This window comes from Sinohyriopsis cumingii, chromosome 5 (assembly GCF_028554795.1).
Source record: "Sinohyriopsis cumingii isolate HCF-2022 chromosome 5, ASM2855479v2, whole genome shotgun sequence".
Lineage (NCBI taxonomy): Eukaryota > Metazoa > Mollusca > Bivalvia > Unionida > Unionidae > Sinohyriopsis > Sinohyriopsis cumingii.
This window is the reverse complement of record NC_142965.1, coordinates 10823530-10849147: the sequence shown is the minus strand read 5'-3', so window position 1 is coordinate 10849147 and position 25618 is coordinate 10823530. Positions and strand designations below refer to the sequence as shown.

Sequence of the window (25618 nt, the reverse complement as noted above, 5' to 3'; positions counted from 1 at the left end):
TTTCTCACAAACCCACATTGGCTGAATCCGAGACTCGAACTCACGCAGACAGAGGTGAGATGCAGTGATCCGTAATAGAGAGTGCTTTAGACCACTCGGCCACTTGGGGTCCCCTTACTTGAATGTAACCACCTACAAAATCTAGTCAGAATACACTTGTATATGTACAAGTCATTGTGTTGTGACATGAAGTAGTTGTTGTTGTTATAGGGTTTAATGCCACTTTTCAGCACAGGATAAGCACTACATGGCGTATAAATGGTGGAGGAAGAACCTGAGAAAACCCTGAAAAGAACCACCGACCCATGAGAAGCTACTGGCAAGCTTTCTTACATACCCACACTGGCCGAACCCGAGACTCAAACCCACACAGACAGAGGTGAGATGGCAGTGATTTGTAATGGTGAGTGCTTTAGACCACTAGGGGTCCCTGTGACATGAAATATAAAAGTCACTAAGTACAAAAATGAGACTAAAGCCCTTCGACTACATCACATGGTCAATTTTGTCTGATGTTCAGAAATCCTTCACAGTAGTGTGAATATGTCATTCAAAACCAATTAAACATTGGAAGAAGTGTTTTAGTGGAAAAACCCTTTGAATGCCATGATTTAAATATATGGAGCAGCAATTAGAAAAGTTTTGATACAACTATAGTACCAAGGTGAAGGTGAGATGAGCACCAGTTTACATTCAGAACTAGCTATATACTGACACAGTGTTTCATGGAAAACCTCATGTCATCATGGTCATCCATTCAGCAGAAGAAGCCATATAAAGAATGGTCATCAAGGCAGCCATTTTGAGGATTTATAACCATCATTTGAATTTAATCCAATTCCAACATCACTGCTGCTTGAGTGCTTAGATCCAGTACTGCCTTCACTAACTGATGTTATTAATACCTCTCTCTCATCCACGGAATTCCCATCATTTTTCAAAACTGCCATTGTAAAGCCTCTACTGAAGAAACCAACACTAGACCATAATGAGTTAAAGAACTACCGCCCAGTTTCTAATCTCCCATTCATATCAAAAATCTTAGAAAAGGTTGTTCTATCCCAGCTTGTATCTCATCTAAATTCAAACAGTCTTTTTAGCAATGTACAATCTGCATATCGCCCTTGCCACAGTACTGAAACTACTCTTCTAAAAGTAGTTAATGACATTCTCTCTGCATTGAATAGTGGAAAGATTACAGTCCTCACCCTCCTTGATTTGTCTGCAGCATTTGACACAACAGACCATGATATATTACTTCACCATCTTCAGCATGTATTTGGCATTCATGATACAGCCTTATTGTGGTTCAAGTCCTACTTGGTCAACAGGACACAAATTGTATCTGCAAATGGAATACACTTCAGCCCAGTTGATGTATGTTGTGATGTTCCACAGGGGTCTGTTCTTGGACCTGTTTTCTTCATTCTGTACACTCAGTCGCTCTCAAGTGTCATAGATCATCATCCAGTGTCTCACCAACTGTACGCTGATGGCACCCAAATATACAAATCTAGCCACCCAACCGAAGTTGATGCTACCATCCAAGGTGTAGAGAGGTGCATTTCTGACGTGAAATCATGGATGACATGTAACAAGCTGCAGATGAATGATGATAAAACTGAGGCCATTCTGATCACAACAAGAAGATTTTCTCATTCACATCCTTTACCTCAAACAATAAATATCAGCAACACCAACATTAAATTCACACAATCAGTAGGAAACCTAGGTGTTACTCTGGACAGTACTCTCACATTGTACCAACATGTCATGAACATATGCAAGGCTGCATATCTTGAACTGAGATGCATCAGCTCAATTCACAAATATCTTTCAGCTGATGCCACTAAAACACTTGTGTGTTCATTAGTACTTCCAAGACTGGACTATTGTAACTCAATTCTGTCTGGTTCATCTCAATATCTGCTCCAGAAACTTCAAAAATTTCAAAACACAGCTGCTCGGATCATACTTAGAGTACCACAACCAGAGCACACCTCCCCGCTGCTCTGTACCCTACACTGGCTATCCATTTGATCCAGGATCAAACACAAAATTTGTTCTCTGTGCTAAGTTTCACTGTCGGACTCTAGTCCAACATACCTATCTGACCTCACCCATGTGTACACACCAGCAAGATACTTATGCTCCTCTTCTGACAATTGTATTCTCATTATTCCCACTATGAAAACAAAGTCATATGGACAGCGTTCTTTTGCATACCAGGGCCCAGCAACATGGAATGAATTGCCCACTGAACTTAGACACAAAGACACAGTGATCACATTCGAGAGAGCTCTCAAAACTCACGTATTTCGACTGCAAGAACAAACTTAAAGACCTAATAATGTTCCCTACCTTAAATATTCTCAGCATGTTTGTTTTTTTAAAAATGTTTTCTCATTTCATGGTGTTTGTTTTTGTAATCATATTATTATGTTTTTTATCTTATAGGTGTTGTCTAATGTTGTCAAGCACTTAGAGCTTCTAAAGATTTGGCGCTATACAAAGTCCTCATTATTATTATTATTATTATTATTATTATTATTATTATTATTATTATTATTTCAATACAGCAACTTTGCAAGAAAAAAGCAATTTTTAAACAACACATATGACTTATCAAATTTCGGGAGGTAACATTGGCATCCCTTTCGTTTAAAACCAGAACCAACAACTATTATAGTGAAAAATGCATGTCAATAAGGTCATATTTTACAGATGACCAGTAATAGCAATAATTTCAAAATGACCACCATGGCTTTGGTCAGCACTATTTTCATTTAGGGCCAACTATAGTCTTAGTGAAAACCCTTTGTCAATATGGCCATCTGTTAAGAAGTAACTACAACAAGATTTTCAAGATCACTGCATAGTTAAATGTACCATGGTGAATTAGTCGCAGGTTGTTTTTACATCACAATATAATTGCACATGGAATAATGTACCAGAAAACACCCCACCTTTATTTAAATGCTAAATCTTCAACCCAACATTTTAGGTCTCCAGGTTGAATCCCACCCCCCTTTATTTTTGACTCTGATGTACCTTTGTTCAAAATAATGTTACCTTTTACCACAAAATCATGTCATGCTCTTATCTCACATCTCTATTTTTTTATTTTATTTTTTTTGCTTTAATAACCCCAGAGGGGTTTTTAATTGCTGTATATACCCACATATAAGACAGATCCAACTGTCAAAAGAACATATATCTACTGTTGCATAATAAGCCCACAGATAAGGGTCTATGCTATTTACTCTGCTGATTAATTAAAACAAAATCTATAGACCCAGTGTGGTTCAAGCATAATGCAATGGCAGATCTGGATCTATGCAGTTTGCATGTAGATCTGATTTGTACCAGGTTGTTGGACTAAAATTATTTTGTATCACCTAAGAACAAGCAAACCTACAAAGTTTTTAAAAAGAGTATAGTGTTTTACAAGTACATGTAGTACTATATAAATATATACAGTAAACCTGTAATCTTGTGTATCCCTGTATTTAACAATGATGTTATTAAGTATTTAAGTCTGCCAACAGTCTGCATGCATACTGCTTTATGTTCTCTAGCAAATGATCAGTGTGTCTTGACACAGATTACAACATGATAAACAATTTCTCTGGCATATGGATTCAGTAGAGACACAGATCTAGACTAACGTAAATTAAGCCATGATAATGAAAAACATCTCTTTTATGGATTGAAGTAAATTCAGTGGTTTCTCTCAGAAATTTGGCCAATGTGGGTATGTGAGAAAGCTTGCCAGTAGCTTCTCGTGGGTCGGTGGTTCTTCTCTGGGTTTTCCCGGGTTCTTCCTCCACCATTAATACTGGCCGCCATGCATAGCCTATCGTGTGCTGAAAAATGGCGTTAAATCCAACAACAACAACAACAACTCTCAGAAATTTAACGCTGAGAGCCCTCACCAAGAACCTCAGTGCTATTTACATTACACAGTCACTTTTGAAAAATCAAAAGTTCCAACAAGATTTTCTTACATTTTTGAGACTTAATGTCTTTCTCTGTGAAGTCCAAGAGAAACCCTGAGGCTAAAATTGATCTCTGGTCAAAGAGGTTATCAGGTTATAACCTCACAGGGTGAGGTTACTTACACCTACATTATCATCATCAAAACCCCACAGGGGGAGGTAACTTATACCTACATCATCATTAAAACTTCACAGAGATCACTAACACCTATTTTATCATTAAAACCTCATAGGGTGAGGTTACTTATACCTACATTATCATCATTAAAACGTCACATGGTGAAGTTACTTATTTCTACATTATCATCACTAAAATCTCACAGGGTGAGGTTACTTATACCTACATTAACATCATTAAAACCTCACATGGTGAGGTTATTTACACCTACATTATCGTCATCAAAACCCCACAGAGGGAGGTTACTTATACCTACATCATCATTAAAACTTCACAGAGACCACTAACACCTATTTTATCATTAAAACCTCATAGGGTGAGATTACTTACACCTACATTAGCATCATTAAAACCTCACAGGGTGAGGTTACTTATACCTACATTATCATCACTAAAACCTCACAGGGTGAGGTTACCTGCATCTACATTATCATCATCAAAACTTCACAGAGTGAAGTTACTTACACCTACATTATCATCATCAAAATCTCACAGGGTGAGGTTACTAATACCTACACTGTCATTATTAAAACCCCACAAGGTGAGGTTACTCATACCTACATTAACATCATTAAAACCTCATTTGGGTGAGGTTACTTACATCTACATTATCATCATTAAAATCTCATGGGGTGAGGTTGATCACACCTATATTATCATCATTATCAAGACATAAATTAAGCTTGCTAACAACTTTTAAACGGGGAAGTTGAATGGTGCTTCCTTGTGCAAGGTGAGACACAAACTGATCCATTTTTGTAGCATTTGTAAAACATAACAAATAAACAGACCTAATTAGTCTATTCAGAATGTAAAAAGGTACACTCTTTGCTTTTAGGTGTGCACAGCAATCACTTGTGAAATGGCAGGTGACACTTGGGAACAATCCAATGTTCCTAACTGAGGGTTTAATCTGTTTTACAATAGCATCAGTGTTTACACTTTTATCAAATCGTCATGGTCTAACTATACTGGAGGATATGAAATGATATTCTCCCCACACACCTTCAAAACGTGTCAGGATATTGTCATAAAGTGCATCTGTACATGCTTGCATATATGCATCCATATGTGTGATCCTTACACTCTGTCTATACTATTAGGCACATGAAATTTAATTCAATTATAGTCATATGGGTCTAGATTGTGAAACTCTTAAAAAAAAGTTATCATGCCCCTAGGTGTGGAGGGGAGGGGAGGGGGACAATTTTACATAAATTCAGAGTTGTATGTCTCAGAAATAGTATGTGTGATTAATTTTGCCCCAAGCGTCAATACGTCAGACTGGGACCCAAAGGTGATGCCTAGGAGTCTGCCCCACCCCACCTATACCACACAACTTAGGTACCAGATCATAACGTAGAAACTACTGAGTTCCCCATGCCACAATCATACACACTTACTGGGTATTAAAAGATAGGTATGCATACAACTGACAATAACCCTAGGGTCAATCCCTACCCCCACAAACTTAGCCCCAGTCATAACGTGAAGATTACCTGGATCCTCACTTTATAACTTTATACTTCACTACGCATGAAAAGACTTTTGGATTTGGATTTTTTTTTAACATAGCTTTAACAATATTTCAGTCATATTGCTACAATGTCTACATTGTGGCAGTTTACAGTGATGTCTATCACTGGGGTATCATGCTGCAGACATGTAGCATGATGTTCCACCCAGTCACATTATCCTGACACCAGGCCGACCAGTCCTAACACTAACCTCTTAATGCTGAGCGCCAAGCGAGGCAGCTGTTAGTACCATTTTTTAAAGTCTTTGGTATGACTCAGCCAGGGATTGAACCCATGACCTCCCACATCCGAGGCGGATGCTCTAACCACTAGGCCACCAGAGCGGTCCATGAAAAGACAAATTTTTACATGTAACTAACACTATCCTTAACACCATCCCTACACTATAACAAAATTAACATTGTACACCCAGCTCATAATTTTCTAACCAAATGCACTGTATGGGATCATCAAGTAAATCTGCCACTAACTGGATATTATCAAGCACTTACTGGGCATCACCAAGTACTTACTGGACATCAAGTACTTACTGGGCATCACCAAGCACTTACTGGACATCAAGTACTTATTGAACATCACCAAGTACTTACTGGACATCACCAAGTATTTACTGGACATCACCAAGTACTTATTGGATATCACCAAGTACTTATTGGGCATCACCAAGTACTTACTGGACATCACCAAGTAGTCAGTGGACATCATCAATTACTTACTGGGCATCACCAAGTATTTACTGGACATCACCAAGTACTTATTGGAGGTCACCAAGTACTTATTGGATATCATCATGTACTTATTGGACATCATCAAGTACTTATTGGACATCATCAAGTACTTATTGGACATCACCAAATACTTAGTGGACATCACCAGGTACTTATGGGGCACTAATATGCATTTATAGTAGAGGTTCTTAAACTGCACTATGTGGACCATTGGTAGTCTGCAAACTACATTCAGGTGGTTTACAGAAAGGTTGCAGAACAATCTAAACCCGAACTTTTCTAAAAATATAGGCTCATCCATCGCATTAGAAAAGAAAAGAATTAAATCCCAAATAGTCCTAAAATTTCTATCACAAGTCCAAACATATAAAGTACCAACTAAATTCCGGTGGTATTCATATACTGATTGTGTTGCTCTTCCTGTAGTCTTGTTGGATGTATCACAATATTACAATTGTCCGAGTTCTCCAGAATTTCAAATTAATGTTTCTGTCCTAAAAATAGTATAACCAGTATGAGGTCAAAAGTTCATTTCGAGAAAATTCTAAGTTGTCAACAAAATAAAATCTGTTTAACTTACTAAAATTATAACAAAGAACAATGTAAACATCAGGAATAATAGGTTTATCCATGGGGAATACCAATGTCCTAGACTCAGATAAGAATAAACATACTGCTCCCATTGATAATGATCCTACTATTTAATCTACTCTAACAGAGAAATGTTATTATTGCAAAATCAATGTGTGTGTGATTTAGATTTTTAACGTAGCTTTAACAATTTTTCAGTCATATCGCTACAATGTCTGCAGTGTGACAGTTTATAGTGATGTCTAGCACTGGGGCATCATGCTGCAGACATGTTGTTGTTGTTGTAGTGTTTAACGCCATTTTTCAGCACACGATAGGCTATACATGGCGGGCCAGTATTAATGGTGGAGGAAGAACCTGGGAAATCCCCGGAAAGAACCACCGACCCTCGAGAAGCTACTGGCATGCTTTCTCACATATCCACATTGGCCAAATCCGAGACTCGAACCTACACAGACAGAGGTGAGATGGCAGTGATCCGTAACGGAGAGCGCTTTAGACCACTCGGCCACTTGGGGCCCCCGCAGACATGTAGCATAATGTCCCACCCAGTCACATTATCCTGACACCAGGCCGAGCGAGGCAGCTGTTAGTACCATTTTTGTAAGTCTTTGGTATGACTCAGCCGGGGATTGAACCCATGACCTCCCGCATTCGAGGCAGATGCTCTAACCACCAGGCCACCGGAGTGGGGACAAGATCAAGTACAAAATACAAAATTATGCAATTATACAACACACAACCATTAAGTAAAGCCAACACATGATACAAATTAAATATACATAACAGTAGTGTATCATACTGTGGTTCTCTCACAAGTTAACAAACAGTAAGTGTCACCCAAAATAACCAACAAAATAAACACAATAATCAATAAATATTTTATTGTTTCTTTCAAATTCACAGATATAATAAGTGAATTCTTTCAATTTCAATCCAATTCATGTATTTGTTTACTTCTTATTTGGAATGTCATAATCAAATACAATACCTTGAAATGTAGTGGCATGATCTGTCATTAATAATATTGAATACTTATGAACCTAAAATTATCAAGGTTATAATAGAGTTTATGGTATGCATTAATTTTCAGTGAGTTGTCTGCAAGACTAATACAGTATATAATTGTAAACACTTTTATATCTTTTCATTTATTTGGGAAACATACAATGTTTTTAATTTAATCCATAGAATGAAAATCCATGTTAAAATTGAACACTTGGAAAAAGAAACCCAAAGACTTTGCTAAAAAGTCTATCTTTATTTTTCTGGCTGACCCTTGAATTTTGCTAACCATGTACATATACATCACACATATCTGTTACTGAACTGCATTGCTCCCCCCTCCTAGGAAGTTATCAAATAAATATTAATCAGGCAATACATGTGACAGGTAACGCAGGAATGGACAAGAAAACTGTCATAGCTGACCAGCAGGAACACCCTAATGGAATGTGTCAAGAGGTAAATGTAGCCATGAACTTATCTGACCTTAAGTTTTGTCAGCGGTCAGAAGATATAACCCATTTCTCCCTCTCTATAATCTGTTCGTGGGAAATACAGATGTGACTTGCCTTATAAGTGTGTTTACCTTGACCTGGAACCACTCCGGTGGCCTAGTGGTTAGAGTGTCCGCCTCGGATGCAGGAGGTTGTGGGTTCGATCCGCAGCTGAGTCATACCAAAGACTTATAAAAATGGTACTAACAGCTGCCTCGCTTGGCGCTTAGCAATAAGAGGTTAGTGTTAGGACTGGTCAGCCTAGTGTCAGGATAATGTGACTGGGTGGGACATCATGCTACATGTCTGCGGCATGATGCCCCAGTGCTAGACATCACTATAAGCTGCCACACTGCAGACATCGTAGCAATATGACTGAAAAATTGTCAAAGCTATGTTAAAAAAAAAAAATCACACACACACCTTGACCTGCATTATAAGTGACATCACCTTGACCTGAATTTAATGCAATTATAAATAATTGAGGTCATTTTTATCAGCAGTATAAGTGAGTCGCCTTGGTCTGCATTATTAGTGAAATCAAAAGGTACATTATTCCTTCTTTAATATTATATTTCAATTTCAGCATATATTCCTGCAAGTGGCTGAGTAATCCAAGGTGTTTGCCTTTACTGATCACTGACATCTCACTTCTGCCTGCGTGGGTACAAGTCTCAGGTTCAGCCAACATGGGTATGTGAGAAACCTTGCCAGTAGCTTCCCATGGGTCAGAGGTTCTTCCTGGGGTTTTCATGGGTTCTTCCTCCACCAAAATATATTGGCCTCAATGTATTGTCTATCATGTGCAGAAAAATGGTGTTTAACCCATAACAATAACTACAACAACACATTTTCCCAGTACATGCATATTGCAGTATGTGACATAACACACAGACCACTATTACAATATATCCCAATGCAAAAAGTCTGGTGATACCCAAACCCCATGTGTCGTACAGAGTGTTATCTATGATGAATGTTTCCATTAGAAGCTGTGCTGAAATAGTTTAAGTAATCGCTAAGCCATTGACAGAATTAACAACTTCATTGCATGGGTTGTTGTATTAGGCAGCTGGCCAAAAAACAGGGTTAACTAGGTACATGTTGATTACAACTGACCATTATTGTTTTGCTGCAGAAGAGAAGGTGTTGAACACCCAAGGGAACTCTTCCCCCCCCCCCCCCATATAGCACAACAGTGGGTATGAGTATGGATGTATGATCCTAAACACTTTACAAGACTGCCAGTAGTATACTGTGGGGTACCTCACATTTTCCACTATCTAATATTATAAACACTTTAATCATGGCAGTGGAATGGATCCATTATTATACTCACTATATAAGAATGGCAGTGCTATACCAGGTAGTATATATATGGGGGGGAGGGGGCAGCTGCCTGGCATTTCCCCCATATCCATGATCATATTAACTTTAATAGCAATGGCATACTTGGACGGGTACCTAGCATTTCTCGTATATCCATGATCATATTAACTTTATAGTAATGGCAATGGCATATTTGGATGGGTACCTGGCATTTCCCCCATATCCATGATCATATTAACTTTATAGTAATAGCAATGGCATACTTGGATGGGTACCTAGCATTTCCCCCATATCCATGATCATATTAACTTTATAGTAATGGCAATGGCATACTTGGATGGGTACCTAGCATTTCCCCCATATCCATAATCATATTAACTTTATAGTAATGGCAATGGCATACTTGGATGGGTACCTAGCATTTCCCCCATATCCATGATCATATTAACTTTATAGTAATGGAAATGGCATACTTGGATGGGTACCTAGCATTTCCCCCATATCCATGATCATATTAACTTTATAGTAATGGAAATGGCATACTTGGATGGGTACCTAGCATTTCCCCCATATCCATGATCATATTAACTTTATAGTAATGGCAATGGCATACTTGGCAATTTCTTTTGGTCTATGATCATTATAAGAATGGAAGTGGTAAACTAGGAGAGCAGTGCCTGGCATTTCCCATAGGTCCATGATCATACCCACTTTACAACAAAGGCAATGATTACTGGGGGGGGGGGGGGAGGAGGACCTGACTTTTGGAATAAACAATTAAAGGTCAGTATTAATCTACTGACAGTAACACTGTAATTCTGTTGTTGTTGTTGTTGTTGTAGGGTTTAACGCCATTTTTCAGCACACGATAGGCCATATATGGCGGCCAGTATCAATGGTGGAGGAAGAACCCGGGAAAACCCCGGAAAGAACCACCGACCCACGAGAAGCTACTGGCAAGCTTTCTCACATACCCACATTGGCTGAATCCGAGACTCGAACCCACGCAGACAGAGGTGAGATGGCAGTGGTCCGTAACGGACAGCGCTTTAGACCACTCGGCCACTCGGGGCCCCACACTGTAATTCTGTACTGTAAAACTGAATCTTATCTTTCATGCTACTTGACAAAGTGACCTCGCCATTGGCCTAGTGGTTAGAGCATCCACATCGGATGCAGGAGGTCACGGCTTCAACCCCAGCTGAGTCATACCAAAGACTTATAAAAATGGTACTAACAGCTGCCTTGCTAGGCACTCAGCATTAAGAGGTTAGTGTTAGAAATGGTCGGCCTGGTGTCAAGATAATGTGACTGGGTGGAACATCATGCTATATGTCTGTAGCATGATACCCTAGTGTTAGATATCACTATAAACTGCCACACTGTAGACATCATAGCGATATGACTGAAAAAATGTTAACACTATGTAAAAAATCCAAAAATACTCACACACACACTTGACCAAATGAGCAAAAATCTGAGGTGACAATTTAACAAAATGCACCACAACTGTGCATGATTTTGCAATCCCCACTGTTAGCTTACTTCATTATATCTTCATTAAAGAAAATTCTCCCCTTCTTTAAATGGAGGGGTAAACCCTGCCCTCTTTTCAGTTCTAGAATAGACTATGCTGTATTTGCAAAGATTAATTACTTATAAATGATGAAATTTTATCGAAGTTATGTGTTACCAAGTATAGTGTATCTATGATACTGATGTAAAACTTCAAATTAGCTAGTGAACATAAGTGGAAAGAAACAAGAAAGATAATGTTCAACATTGATAAGAATTGAAGAATTCTGCACTAAATTACAGTGGTGGTGTCTGCAATATTTATACTGCGATATATTGCAATACAGAACAAAATACTGCAACACATATTACAACATATACAACTTCCTTGTTTTAGTATGCCCTTATAAATCGCTAACCCACTTGTATTGTGGGGCAGGTGTGGCTCACTTTTTTCTTATAGAAGAGACAAAACACTAACTCCTACCTGCTTTTCATTTAAAAATCAAACTTACAAATGGTAAATAAAAACTCACCATAATACATGGCTTATCATTGAAAATGGTGGTTAGTACATAATAATTTGGCAATTAATTCATGGAATTTGCAAATTTTAATAATACATTTTGAAGATTATCTATTAAAAAAATATATATTCTCAGTATTAAACACAATAAATGATAAAATAATGATCAATGAAAAGTTTGGAAACGTTTACTGATGCCAACACTAAGAAATAAATACCAACTGAAGTCTTGTGAGGTGAAATTAATGTTCTCATTTACTGCTTGATTGGATTTCACTGTAGTCATTATAAATGTGACATGATCTCTTCTATTTGACTGTAAAAAGAATCAACTGTCACAGCAATAGCCATGCCTGCAAATACTTCCTTGAGAATCTAAGTGCTCACTCGGCAGCTAAGCTAGATTTATTTTGACAACTGTCAAAAACTTAATGGCTCTTTGGAATGACAACAGAAACTATTAAACTATTAAACAGATTGCATTGCCTCTAGCTGATTAAAATACACAGAAGTTGCCAGGTGCCGAAACTGTGAGGCCAACCTCCATAAAACAAATTAAACAGACAATGTTATTTCAGTACATTCTGTATTATATTATTAAAAAAAGTTCCTACATACAAATTGCTGCATAATAAACGCTGGTATTAGCTAATCTTGAGTTCATTATAAGATGAGATAACATCAGCAAACCACTGAGTTCCCATAGGTCCAAGTGAGATCTGGGAATTGTCCACAGAGGCCCCATAGGTTCCATTGAGACCCAGGAACTGTCCATAAAGCCCATTAAAGGTTTCAGTGAGATTTGGGAACTGTCCATCAGTATTTATTATAAAGGATGAAAGAATGGAAGAAAAAGAAAAAAAGATCAAATGCTTTCCTCAATAATGATATAAATTTAATTTGATATTAACCTTGATGTTTATTTAAAACAAATGAGTTAACACTGCCTATAGCAGCCATAGAGTATACAACCTTACAGTGTGAGACCGCCTTGTAATGAAGAACTGGATATAGATAGAGATATATATATATATATATATATATATATATATATATATATATATATATATATATATATATAATGAGACACATGACCATACTTTCCCATAACAGTATCCATCTTACAATAATGTTACTTAAATTTAGGGTAAGATAAACTTACTGACCAGTACTATTTTTAAATGCCTCCTTTAACAGCAAGCTTTTAAATTTTATACAGTTGTACCAAAACTTTTTCCATGAGATGTCTTTACAAAGTTACAAAATGTGAATATTCTATTATTTGATTTTCAAGTCCAACTGCAAGCTGTAGAAACCTATATCTGTCATTGCATAATGTGCCAATTGATCTGGGTCAATGCAATTTGTTAGGAGTAATCAGTAGAACAAACATAGACCATGATCTGTCATTACATAATGCACCAACTGATCTGGGTCAATGGAATTTGTTAGGAGCAATCAGTAGAACAAACATAGACCATGATCTGCAGCACACTGTGCAACAGCAGATCAGAGTCTGTGTCTTGCATTTGGGCTTACAAGTGAGTATACATGGCATTTTATGCCCCCTTCCAAAATGGGTTTAGTTTTAGTACTCATTAATATTAACTACGGTATGGGAATTAAGTGTAAATTCCTGTGTAAAAACAAACTATCCTGTCACAGTTCACATATACTGTTTTTTTATTACTAGTCATAAAAATATCTTACAATAAAGCCTGGACAATGGACCTATACATGAAAATAAGTGTGGACATTCATACACATGCGCCTTTCCATTTCTTGATGACAAGAATAAGCACTGTGTAACATAATGTTCAAACTTATTTCCAAACAGAAGTATGTCCAATACTTTTTGTTTCTTCATCTAAAGGCTGTGTCTGGACAGGTAGAAAAAAAGGGCATAAAGGTAACCTATAAAATAACCATAAATGTTTTTAATGACCTGAAGTTTATTTTATATTAATTTGGTAGCAAATTTTAGAGTTTACTGTTGACAACTGATTAGTAACAATTAGCACATGCTTCACTAATTAAAAGCATTAGCCTATAATTGTTATTATACAGATGTTACCGTCACTGCTGACCAACAATGGTCAGCTGCATCAGCCTGTCCACAGGGAAGGTACTTAGCTCCTATTTCTTCATGATAGCGGTAATGTAACCAATACTATTTTAATAGTACATTTATCATTAAAGCCAACCAGTAATGTATTTTACAATATTAGTTGAGAGATGGCTGGTCCAATGTGATTCAGGCTGAACAGGTTATTTTAAATCTGGTAATATTTGCATTCTTTATGAAAGTGTCTATATTAATTTGCTCCAAACTGACAAGCTACATGCATGCATGTCTGTGAGTTTCAATGAATCTTCCCAAGTACAAATTTAATCAGGCATAAGTATTCTTGAGTTAATAGAAACTTCAAAACTTCTAAGATAACTTTCTAAAGAACTAATGTACAATGAAAACCTTTGTGTGAGAGAACATACAAATTAAACTATTCATTTTAATGAAGGTTTTTTTTTACAGATATTTAAATAGTTTGCTTAGAATTCATCGTGATGACATGCATTGAAATCAACATTACAAAAGAATGACCTTTCAATTCAGAACTGATTTACCCGTATCTGTTCATATCCAATGCATGCCAAACTACAAACATTGCAGACCTAGATCTTTAATTTCATGAGGCACTGGCAGATCTGGCTCCATATTTATTACAAGTCTGAAGTTAACAGAATAAACCCTGATCTATTGCCACAATATGCACCTGCAGATCAGGGTCTTTGCTTTCCATAGATGAACACACCTTTTACACATATAGATACAGTAATTTAGTGTTATCTGTCTCCCCTAGAGGTAAATTTGTCCCCATGATAAAAATTAAACAAATCCAACATCTGAAACGGTGATAATGAAAAAAAAAACAACAAAGATTTCATGTAGCAAGCAGAAACCTTTACAATGTCAGCTACAAAGGTTTCAGTTGATACAATGACCATATTCATGAAAGCACTGAGTAACAAAAACTGATTGTAACCTGGTTCAATGAAACTGACTTGGAGGTAACATGCATTATGTAGATTATTTTTTTAAAAATTTATAGATGTGAGAAATTGACTAAACATGGATTGTACATACAGATCTTATCATGTAATAAACTTAAAATGTGTAAGAATAAATTCAAGATGTTAGGCAGTCATAAAACATTCTTCAATCTTTTTTCAATGGGAACTCTCTTAACACATTAATCCCTGAAGGTATTTGTCGTTTTTGCCTGAAATTCGAGTAGGAAGCACATTTTGAAAGCCATTTCTGAATACATCAACTTCCAGGTGATTCTCCAATAACCTAATGGCTAATTATTTGGCTATTTGGCTCGCGCATGAGCAGAAGGGTAAAAGTTGGATTTTTTTTCCTTTTTCTTTTTTTTTTTGCTTAACAGATCCATTATTTTCGTATTGAGACCACTCTTTATTCCAAATGCCCATCTTATCCTTCTTTTTGCTACATCTGTCTACCTTTCTATAATACCACCCACTTTAGAGTATCATACATGACCTTGACGCTACAGAGCTCGGCAGTAGGCTACTACCACCTGCCACATTAACTCGTCACCAGGGGTTAATGTGTTAACAAGAATTTTTTGATTTTTTACAAATTGTCAAGGAATGGCTAAAGTTGTAATTTATGTACATCGATGTCGATGCACATGTGATTAAATACACAAAGAATATTCAAATTTGGTGATGTCATCAAAATGCACCCATTAACACATTAACCCCAGGAGGCTTTTGTTGTTTTCGCCTGAAATTCGAGTAGGAAACACATTTTGAAAGCTATTTCTGAATACATCCTAATACATCAACATTCCAGGTGATTTTCCAATAACCTAATAGGTAGTTATGTTAGAAACATCGTTTTTCATTGGCTATTTGGCTTGCACAAGAGCAGAAGGGTAAAAGTTGGAGTTCTTTTTTGGCTTAAAGGACCCATTATTTTCATATCGAGACCACTCTTTATTCCAAATGCCCATCTTATCCTACTTTTTGCAAAGGTTCATCTGTCTGTTTGCAGTTCATACCAGTCTGCCTTAGATGTAAGACCAAAAAATCCAAAATCTGAACACAAAATCGGATTGTCGACCACATGCATATTTTGGGTGGAAAAAAAATTGGATCCAAAAAATGAGGTTTTTCCCTCTTTAATTTTTAGTGCAACTAGAACTTACAGATTATTTGGTATCATTGTAGAGCTACATCTGTCTACCTTTCTATAATACCACCCACTTTGGTGTATCATAGATGACCTTGACGCTACAGAGCTTGGCAGTAGGCTACTACCTCCTGCCAAGTTAACTTGTTGCCAGGGGTTAATGTGTTAAAAAAGCAATGGTTGCAACAACAACAAAACATTCTTTTTCACTGGGAACTCTCTTACACAATGATTGCAATAATACAGTAACATCCTTTTTTAAAGGGAATTCCCTTAAAAATACAATAAAAATGCTTGCAAACAGCTCCATGATGTATGTGCTGGGCTCAGAATTACCGCAGTAAGCAAGCCAGGGTAGTAAACTGATTTAAAGACTGGAAGATTTCATGATTCAAGTAACCATACAGATGTCCTGGAGTTTTAAACCCATCCACATGTAAAAATTCTCTACATATTTTGTAACTGAAACAAAATGAATTTCATAAAATCCATCAGGCAAGTGAATGATGTGTGTTTAAATAGCGCTATTTTTCAAAGAAGCACTATGTATAACATTCAGAACTAATTGATCAAAATCAGTTGAAGCTGAAAGGGTAACATAGTGTTCCCACATTCCCATTTCAAGGGCCAATGGTTCTTTCCAACATTTTCTGAGTTATTCCTCCACCAGTTATACTGGCTGCCATGTATAGCCTATCATGTGCTGAAAAAGTAAGTTAAACACACAAGAAAAAACTGCAAAAATCTGAAAACAGCATTGCACAAGTCTCCTCTCTAAAAGTCACAAAGTATGTGAAATTCTTGTAAATGGACACTAAATCTCACATCAAAGTATAAGAGACCAAAAAAGAGCGAGCTAAAAAAGTTATGAAATGTAGCAGTCAAAAATAATTGGAGCAACATATTTACATTTGCACTCAAAGATATACTATTAGGGAACTGAACTGTCACATTACAGTCAGAGTAAGCAAGAACTTAATAATCCCTAAAACTTGCCAAGTTCTCAGATGTCAAGTATTTTTAACATACTGAGACATTCATAAAATCAATTTCAATTCTTAATTTAACTCATTAACCCCTGGCACCTCATTTATCCATCAAGAGGTAGTAGCCTACTGCCGAGCACTCTAGTGTCAAGGTCATTTAAGATACACCAAAGTGGGTGGTATTTTAGAAAGGTAGACAGATGTAGCTCTACAATGATACCAAATAATCTGGAAGTTCTAGCTGCACTACAAAATACATAGGGAAAAACCAATTTTTTGGACCCAATTTTTTTCCACCTAATATTCACCTGTGGTTGGAATCTGATTTTGTGTCCGGATTTTAGATATTTTGGACTCAGATCTAAGGTGGACCAGTCCGAACTGCACACAGACAGATGAACCTTTGCAAAAAGTAGGATAAGATGGGCATTTGGAATAAAGAGTGGTCTGGATACAAAAATGATGGGTCTGTTAAGCAAAAACAAAAGGCATTTTTGAGAACTGAATCTCCTGCTAGACTACATCATCATTAACATAAAAGCAATTGTTTGCCAACCTCATCTACAACCACCATTTTTGAAAAATACTGACCCCAAACATGTATTAATTTATCAGCAGATGACCTATCAAACTTTAAACAGGCCATCATTTTATTTCAAACCTCAATAAGCATTTTGTCTGCCAATATTTTTTTCAATAATGCATGGGAAGGAAAAACTTTTGCACATGCCATACTGACATGTACTGGAAGTTCACAGAGTGCACACCATAACTAAATCAGCACAGTGACAACAAGCCAAGAAGGTACAATACCAAATTAAAAAGGATTTCAATCTTACAAATGAAAATATGAGATAGGCACAAATCAAAGGCAGGAAATAACGGCAGAGCATTAAGTGCTCAGTGACAGGGTGCGGCACCCATCCATAGATGCATGGCTAAGACACTCAGACACATTTTTTTTCAGGGACCATAATAATTCATTAGCTCTAGTTGTTTTTAAAACCTATATTAGTCCTCTTGGTTACAAAAAACAAATCATATCAAATTCACTTATGTGTGTGTTACACTGTTGATAATCTATGCTGATTTTAAAAGCATTGCCCAAACAGTAAAAATACAGTCTATACTTTTTTTAAACCATCCACTACCTGTTCTAACAGTTAAACTATTTTATCGACTTCATTGTTTTTAACCATACCTCCTGGTAACAGACATTTATTGAGCATTTGACCATTCGTACACTCATTCAAACTACTGACTGTGCTACATTTAGAAATTACTAACAGAAAAGGACATCTGTCAATAAGAAGTTATCTTTATTAGAACTTTATATTTTCTGTTCTTTTTTTGTTAGTAAACAGATAAACTGAACTGGCATTATGAGAAAAATGGATTGAAAATATGGGGAAATACTGCAGAATGGATAAATTTTAAGTGGAATTAAATCTGTTTATGGGTTCCTTCTCAGAACCAATTAAAAAAATATGTTAAAAATTTTCATTATAACAATCAGGGTTCAAAGAAACCACTCAACCTGTCATCCTGAGCAGGTAAAAATTATCTGAGCCAGGTAAAACTCAATACTTACTAGTTCCATGGTCAAATAGATGCCGATTCATATCATGAGAATAAAAACATTAGTGTATTTTCTACAATTAAAAGGTGCTGAAGTTCAACATTGCTCAACATCTAATGTGTGTCAATTGCAAATTACTTCTGCCTAATTTGCAAATCAACAAACTTCCTTTTTTACACAGGTACCCGATGCAAGCTTGACACTAAAATAGGTAAACTTCATGAAAATTTTACAATGCAGTTTCATGGAAAGCCCTCAGTTTCTTAATGGCATAGACAATTACAGTGACATTTTTCAGAACTTCAGAAAATGACGAATTTCACTTTCAACAAGTTATCGCACATCTTTGCAAGTCAAACCTATCAGAAGTTAAAACAGACTGTAAAATTCAGACAGTATTACATTTACCCCAAGTCTCTGCCATTTTCAAGACTGAAGATTTAATGACACATTGTTACACCAAAGTAAAAACTGTAAATATTTGCCAGCGTATTTGCTCTGGCATGAAAATATATTAATAAAGCTGTAATCTTGAAAATACTAGTGATCTGAGGAAAATGGAAATAAATGTCTGTCCAGATGAAAATCACACAAGTTTTACATGTAAATAAATGTCTGTCCAGATGTTTCACACAAGTTTTACATTCTGTATCTTCTCTATCAAAATCATTAAGATGTGTTACAGCTTAGTGACAATGACATACAGACTTCTGTAAGCTGCCACTGTACAGGAGAACGACATTATGAAATATATATGTAACTGCAACTTCTTGAGTTGCAAACCATGTCTCTTATATATTTATCTAAGGGATTATGTACTAGGGTACATGTATATTAATCATTCAAACCCACCTATGTATCAAGTTTACATCTGGTACCTGTGGTTCTTAGGCAAAAGTATAAAGAGTGAAATGGAGAAGTGTACTTAGTTAAGTATAATAAGTATAACAAGTACAGGAATGAGAATTTGCAACTTAAAACTCATCCTCGAACTATATATATATATATATATATATATATATATATATATATATATATATATATATATATATATATATATATATATATATGATAATGTTTTATGCCACAGAGTATATCTCTGGGGTTCTTCCGAAGCTTAAGTACCATACCAAGACAAGCTTTGTTCATTATGACAATTAAAACTGAATCACAGATCAAGAGGCTCAAGACAGCCTGATATTACTCAATGGGTATAAACTGGTCTAAAACCCAACCAGTAATTGGTCATGTAATTTAGGTTAAAAGCCATTTTACATCTGGTTACTATGGAATCCAAATTACTGATACACCACTAATTTCAGCCATAACTGGCACATTGCTGTACACTGGAAGGTGCTGTATGTGTGTGTATGCGTGTTTCATCAAGGTTGGAAGCATAGCAGCACTACTCTACCAAATCATAAGAAAAATTGTACTGCAAAATGACAACAGGGGAAATAACTGCATGTAATGCTTTGATTAGACTCTACACAGTAATATCCCATGAACTATTTCAAAACAAGACTCTCAAACCCGTGAACAAGCTAAATTTTTCTGTTAGTAAGATATACTGCCTTTTCTTTTTAGCTGATAGCAATATAAAAAAATAACAAAATAATAGAATGTTATTTATATCTACATATGCCACACATAATAACAAGAAGGCTATAGCATACCTGTTAAACCCACAAAACATTCTGGTAAGCAGATCTACCTATTCATGTCTATATCAGAATGAATTGTCTTTACTTTAGAATGAGACAACCAACAATGAACAGAATCCATGAGAAGAGTTTTGGGACTATAACCAAATGAAAAACTTAAAAACCAAACAATAATGACAAAGCACATTTATAGTTTATATTTCTATTAGATGAGTTATTGTTATAGGGTTTAACACCATTTTTCAGCACGAGGCTATATATGGCGGCCAGTATTAATGGTGGAGGAAAAACCCGGAAAGAACCACCGACCCACGAGAAGCTACTGGCAAGCTTTCTCACATACCTACATTGGCTGAATCCGAGACTTGAACCCACGCAGACAGAGGTGAGATGGCAGTGATCCGTAACGGAGACCACTTTAGACCACTCGGGGCCCCTTTATCAGATGAGTAAAGTACTCATTATATTCAGTCACCACTAATTAAATGTGGTTACTGCACACATAATCTGGTTATTGTACACATAATCTGGTTATTGTACACATAATCTGGTTATTGCACACATAATCTGGTTATTGTACACATAATCTGGTTATTGTACACATAATCTGGTTATTGCACACATAATCTGGTTATTGCACACATAATCTGGTTATTGTACACATAATTTGGTTATTGTATACATAATCTGGTTATTGCACACATAATCTGGTTATTGTACACATAATTTGGTTATTGCACACATAATCTGGTTATTGTACACATAATTTGGATTTGTTATACCCAAGATTCCCTTGAAGGGAATGATGCTCTAATGGCCAAAAAATAATTTGATTTTGATAACCACGAATTAAAGACTCTGAATAAATAAAATGTATCCTAAATCTTTAATAACAGCTATTAATTAAAACTAGATAGAATCATAGCTTAATATGATAACCAAAAATCTTAGGATATGGGTAGTACTTAGATGTATCTGTCTGTCTGTCTATCAACTGTCTACATTTTTAACTTGAAGAATTTTCCCTCTTCCAAATGATATTCTGGCTAGCTATTTGTTTGCAGAATCCAGTTTGATGAATCTTTCTGAAAACATGCAATGACCTGGTACAGTAAGCTACCATATGTACTCACATACAAGTTGAATCTAAAGGCAAACTGCACATACACAGATCTGCTGAAGCACAATGCACCAGCAGAACTGGGTCTGTGCAGTCTGCTAGGAGTAATCAGTAGAACAAACAACATAAACCCTGATCTGCAGGTAATTATGCTTTGGCACTTCAGGATCCTTGTTTGCAGTTTGACTCGACTTATAAGCAAGTATATATGGTAATATATTCCCCTGAAATTTTCACCAACAACAATTATGACTTGCAAACACAAAGGTACACACTAGATATTTACCAATCAAAAAATAAGGTATACATATGCAGTATATAGTTTTGACTTGCACCAAATAAGTGTAAAAAAAACAGTTATGCATGCTGTCTAGAGATCTGGACAAAGAAAATACAGCAATTATATGTTCCCCTAACATTCACCTAATAAAAAGCAGAAAGAAAATAATTCCTTTGAAAAAATATCTATATCACACTTTTTGAAACCATTTTATTTCTGTCTCTAAACAATAAAGATAATACACTGAAAAACTAGAAAGGTGTTCATGGAACACAGATGCCCATCACAGTACCCAAGAAATCACCCTAAATAAAAATTTAATCAGATGGAAAAAGGTTAACACTATACATTCAACCATCATCATGGTGGGGCATAACAAATGTCCTACCTTGGCACTTCCATTGTGGTTTTGTCCCCTGTGATTGTTCTTTGTGGTAAGGGGTCTTCTTGGACTTCTAGGACTGGGAAGCTTGGAAGATGGGGGTGACCCAGGTCGTAATCGTGGTGACTGACCTTTGCTGCTTGACTTTGAACTTGAGGATGGTGTCACTGTGAGAGGTTCACCTTGCTGGATTTGCCGCAGACTTTCCTTGAGCATGGCTTGTGTCTCAGGCTCACTAAGCCATCTCAGAAATAGTTCATCTACTTTGTTTTTCAGGATTGGTTTGAGCGACATTTTGAACTTGAATAATGTCACAAATTAGTCAAGGGCTACCAACTGAACCCTGTGGCTGGGTTTTCTTCTTAATTCATCATTGTTATCTGAAATTGACAGATTAAATAGGATGTGATGCAAATAAAAGGATGAAATGTGGATTTGGAGTTCTGGCCCTGTATTCTTAGGATTTTTATTTAAATAGACCCTCATCCTAATGAAAAACATTTAACAATTGTGCAAAATTCTCAGTTTTATAATTTTATCATGGACAATTTTTCCCTATGACATTAACCTTAGACTTTATGATCCCCAAATCAATAGTGTTTACCCCAACCTCAAGTCATCCACAAAGCTGTATAGCTGCAAATGGTGGTGAACTCATGTAAATGACCAGAAACCATTTTTCTTCTTTCAGTCTGTGACATTGACCTTTTGACCCCTAAATCAATAAGGCTTTCTCTCACCCCATGTGCAAGCTATCCACAAAGTTTTGTAACTTTAACTGGTAGAGAACTTAATTTACTGTTCAGAAACCAGTCACAGTGACCTTTAAACTTTTGAGCCCAAAATCAATAAACTTCTTCCTTACCTCAAGCACAAGCCATCAAGAAAGTTTGGTATATATAGATGGTGGACAACTAGGGTTACAAAACTGGTGATAGGCTGACAGATGGATCAACAACATCACAGCATAATATGCTCCAACTTATGGCAGACGTAATTAAAAGAATTCTCTGGCATAAGGCAGTGTAGCCAGTCTAGGTACACCAATAGTCCCTAGAAGTCAAATACTCATCAATGTACATGCAATGTAATAGGCTGATTTCACAATGAAGAAGATGACAGGCATTTGACATTTGTACCAATTAGTTTGACACTCTGCCATATGAGTTTCATATATGAGAAGATCATCCCTAAATTGTTAGTGCCACTGCTGTAAAAATGCAGCACAGGAGAACAAAGTGTGTATGTTGCTGCTGTTGTTGTTGTTGTAGGGTTTAACGCCATTTTTCAGCACACGATAGGCTATACATGGCGACCAGTATTAATGGTGGAGGAAACACCCAGGAAAACCCCCGGAAAGAACCACCGACCCACGAGAAGCTACTGACAAGCTTTCTCACATACCCACATTGGCTGAATCCGAGACTTGAACCCACGCAGACAGAGGTGAGATGGCAGTGATCCGTAACGGAGAGCACTTTAGACCACTTGGCCACTCGGGGCCCCTAAGTGTGTATGTAGGAGTCATTTCTTAATCCACTTTGGATCCACTCACCCATCCACACAACATAATCCTCATTAAATTCTGGTAAACACAAACCATTCCAAATTTCTGCCAATGGATTCCTTGCACATCTCACTGTATTTTTAGCCAAACATTTGAACAAGACACTGATAAACTCTCTATCAAAAATGTAGATATGCTCTTCATATGTATGCAAATAAATTTATTCTAATATTATGTATTTCTTTTTTTTACCTTATCTGCTGTTTTTGTTTTCTATGAATATCATCAAAGGTTGATTATGGAGAAAATCTTTTGTTATGTATATTTGATTCAATTTATATTTGATTTAATTTAATTGTCTGTTTGTAAGTTTTAAACTTTTTATTTCATTACATGTTAAAGTAATGAAATTTTGTTTACTGGAATTTTATATTTTCCAGAAATTAGTTTGACCTGTTTTGTCATAAACATCTAATGCTGACCTAGTTCCTGACCTTGATTCAAAATTAGTAACAGTTCAAGTAAACAACTTTTTTAATATATTTTTTAAGGTGCTATTGATAATAGTAAAATCAAGGCTGAATAGGACTACGTGACTTTAGATGTAAATAGCTTTTAAGATGTTCTAGAAAAACTGGAGAGCTGACCCTCATCTGGGAATCTGTTTTGCATCTCAAGTTAGTGTATAACCTTTGTCTTTAGAGAAATAATCTCAGTTGGGAGTTTTACCTTCAACACTGAAAGATGTTTTGTTCTGACCAGTTGAGTCGAAATTTTAGTTTTGGAATTATTAATTCTTTTTACTGGAAATATTTGAGCACTCATATAGAATTCGTGGACAAAAACATTTCTTGAAATTTTATTCGGAATTCAAACACCGGAATATTTTCTGTGGCTCAACAAAAAACTGTAGACACATCCGAACTATACAGGTTATAGCATACATCATTGCCTTCCATTTTGGATTTTCATCAGGACTCAAACTCAAATTCATTAGAACATTATGTTACTTGGACTAATAATTTAATTCTTTGATTATTTTTGGATTTGATTCTTAAATCTGTAAGTTCTTTTTTTCCATTTTTACCTTGTTTTTCCAGGGGGAATAAATAATTTGTTAAATTTTACAAAGCTCGTTGTCTTCACTTTTTCTCTGTTACTGTTATGAGAGCCTAAACACATAACACTTTAAAATGACAATCTTCATGCTTATGTAGAATATTTTGTGTAGATTACAAGTTTCTTTCTCCTATAAAATCTACTCCTACCAAATTTCTAAAATTTACCATTAAAATGAATGAAGAGATAGAATATCCAAAAACTACAGACAGCATTACCTCCCTTGACTGAGGCATGGTTTGTTATTATGTGTGATGTTTATAAAAGCCATCTTGCAACTAATGTACCAGATGTTTTGTGTTTCCAAGGTCATTGCAAGTAAAAATTATTTTGACACAATTTATGATGAAAGACTGAAAATGAGCTATTGTTTACATTTCTTTCATTTCTAAATGAAGAAAAATCAAGACTCAAACAATTATATTGTGACAAACCAGGAAGTACTAAGAGGAACATTCTGAGCATCCAGTTCATTCTGTTTCACATGCAGATTACGATGACCAAAATGTTGAAAAAAGACTGTGACAGATTATTAGGTAATGAGAGGGAAAAACTAGCAAGTGTGCAAGAGTTAGTAGCCATTTAAATTTCATAATGTACACAGGGTCATAGTTAATTTTTTAACCCAGTGCCAAGTCCTTACACTATGGCATCTACATCACCAAGTTCTCTGATCCAATGAAACATCATTCCCACATATATTATCATGGGTAAGGCTAGATGTTTGACAAGTTTTTTTAAACATGCAGATGGTATACAATAACCAAAATAATGACATTTAATCTAAGTGATTCAAAATTCAACCTTCCCCCAATCTGCACATTAGGCTTACAGCTGACAATTATTTATATGAAAGCCAT

At 36.1% G+C, this 25618-nt stretch overlaps 1 protein-coding gene across 1 annotated transcript in view; it reads right to left on the bottom strand.

The window, feature by feature from the left end:
- Positions 1–22506, bottom strand: part of LOC149798630 (serine/threonine-protein phosphatase 2A regulatory subunit B'' subunit beta-like) — a 166591-nt gene extending 144085 nt beyond the window's left edge. The window contains exon 1 of the mRNA XM_089957463.1: positions 22139–22506. Coding sequence (XP_089813589.1) covers positions 22139–22426 — 288 coding nt within the window. The 5' untranslated portion in view covers positions 22427–22506. The remainder of the gene's footprint in view (positions 1–22138) is intronic.
- Positions 22507–25618: the final 3112 nt, after the last annotated feature.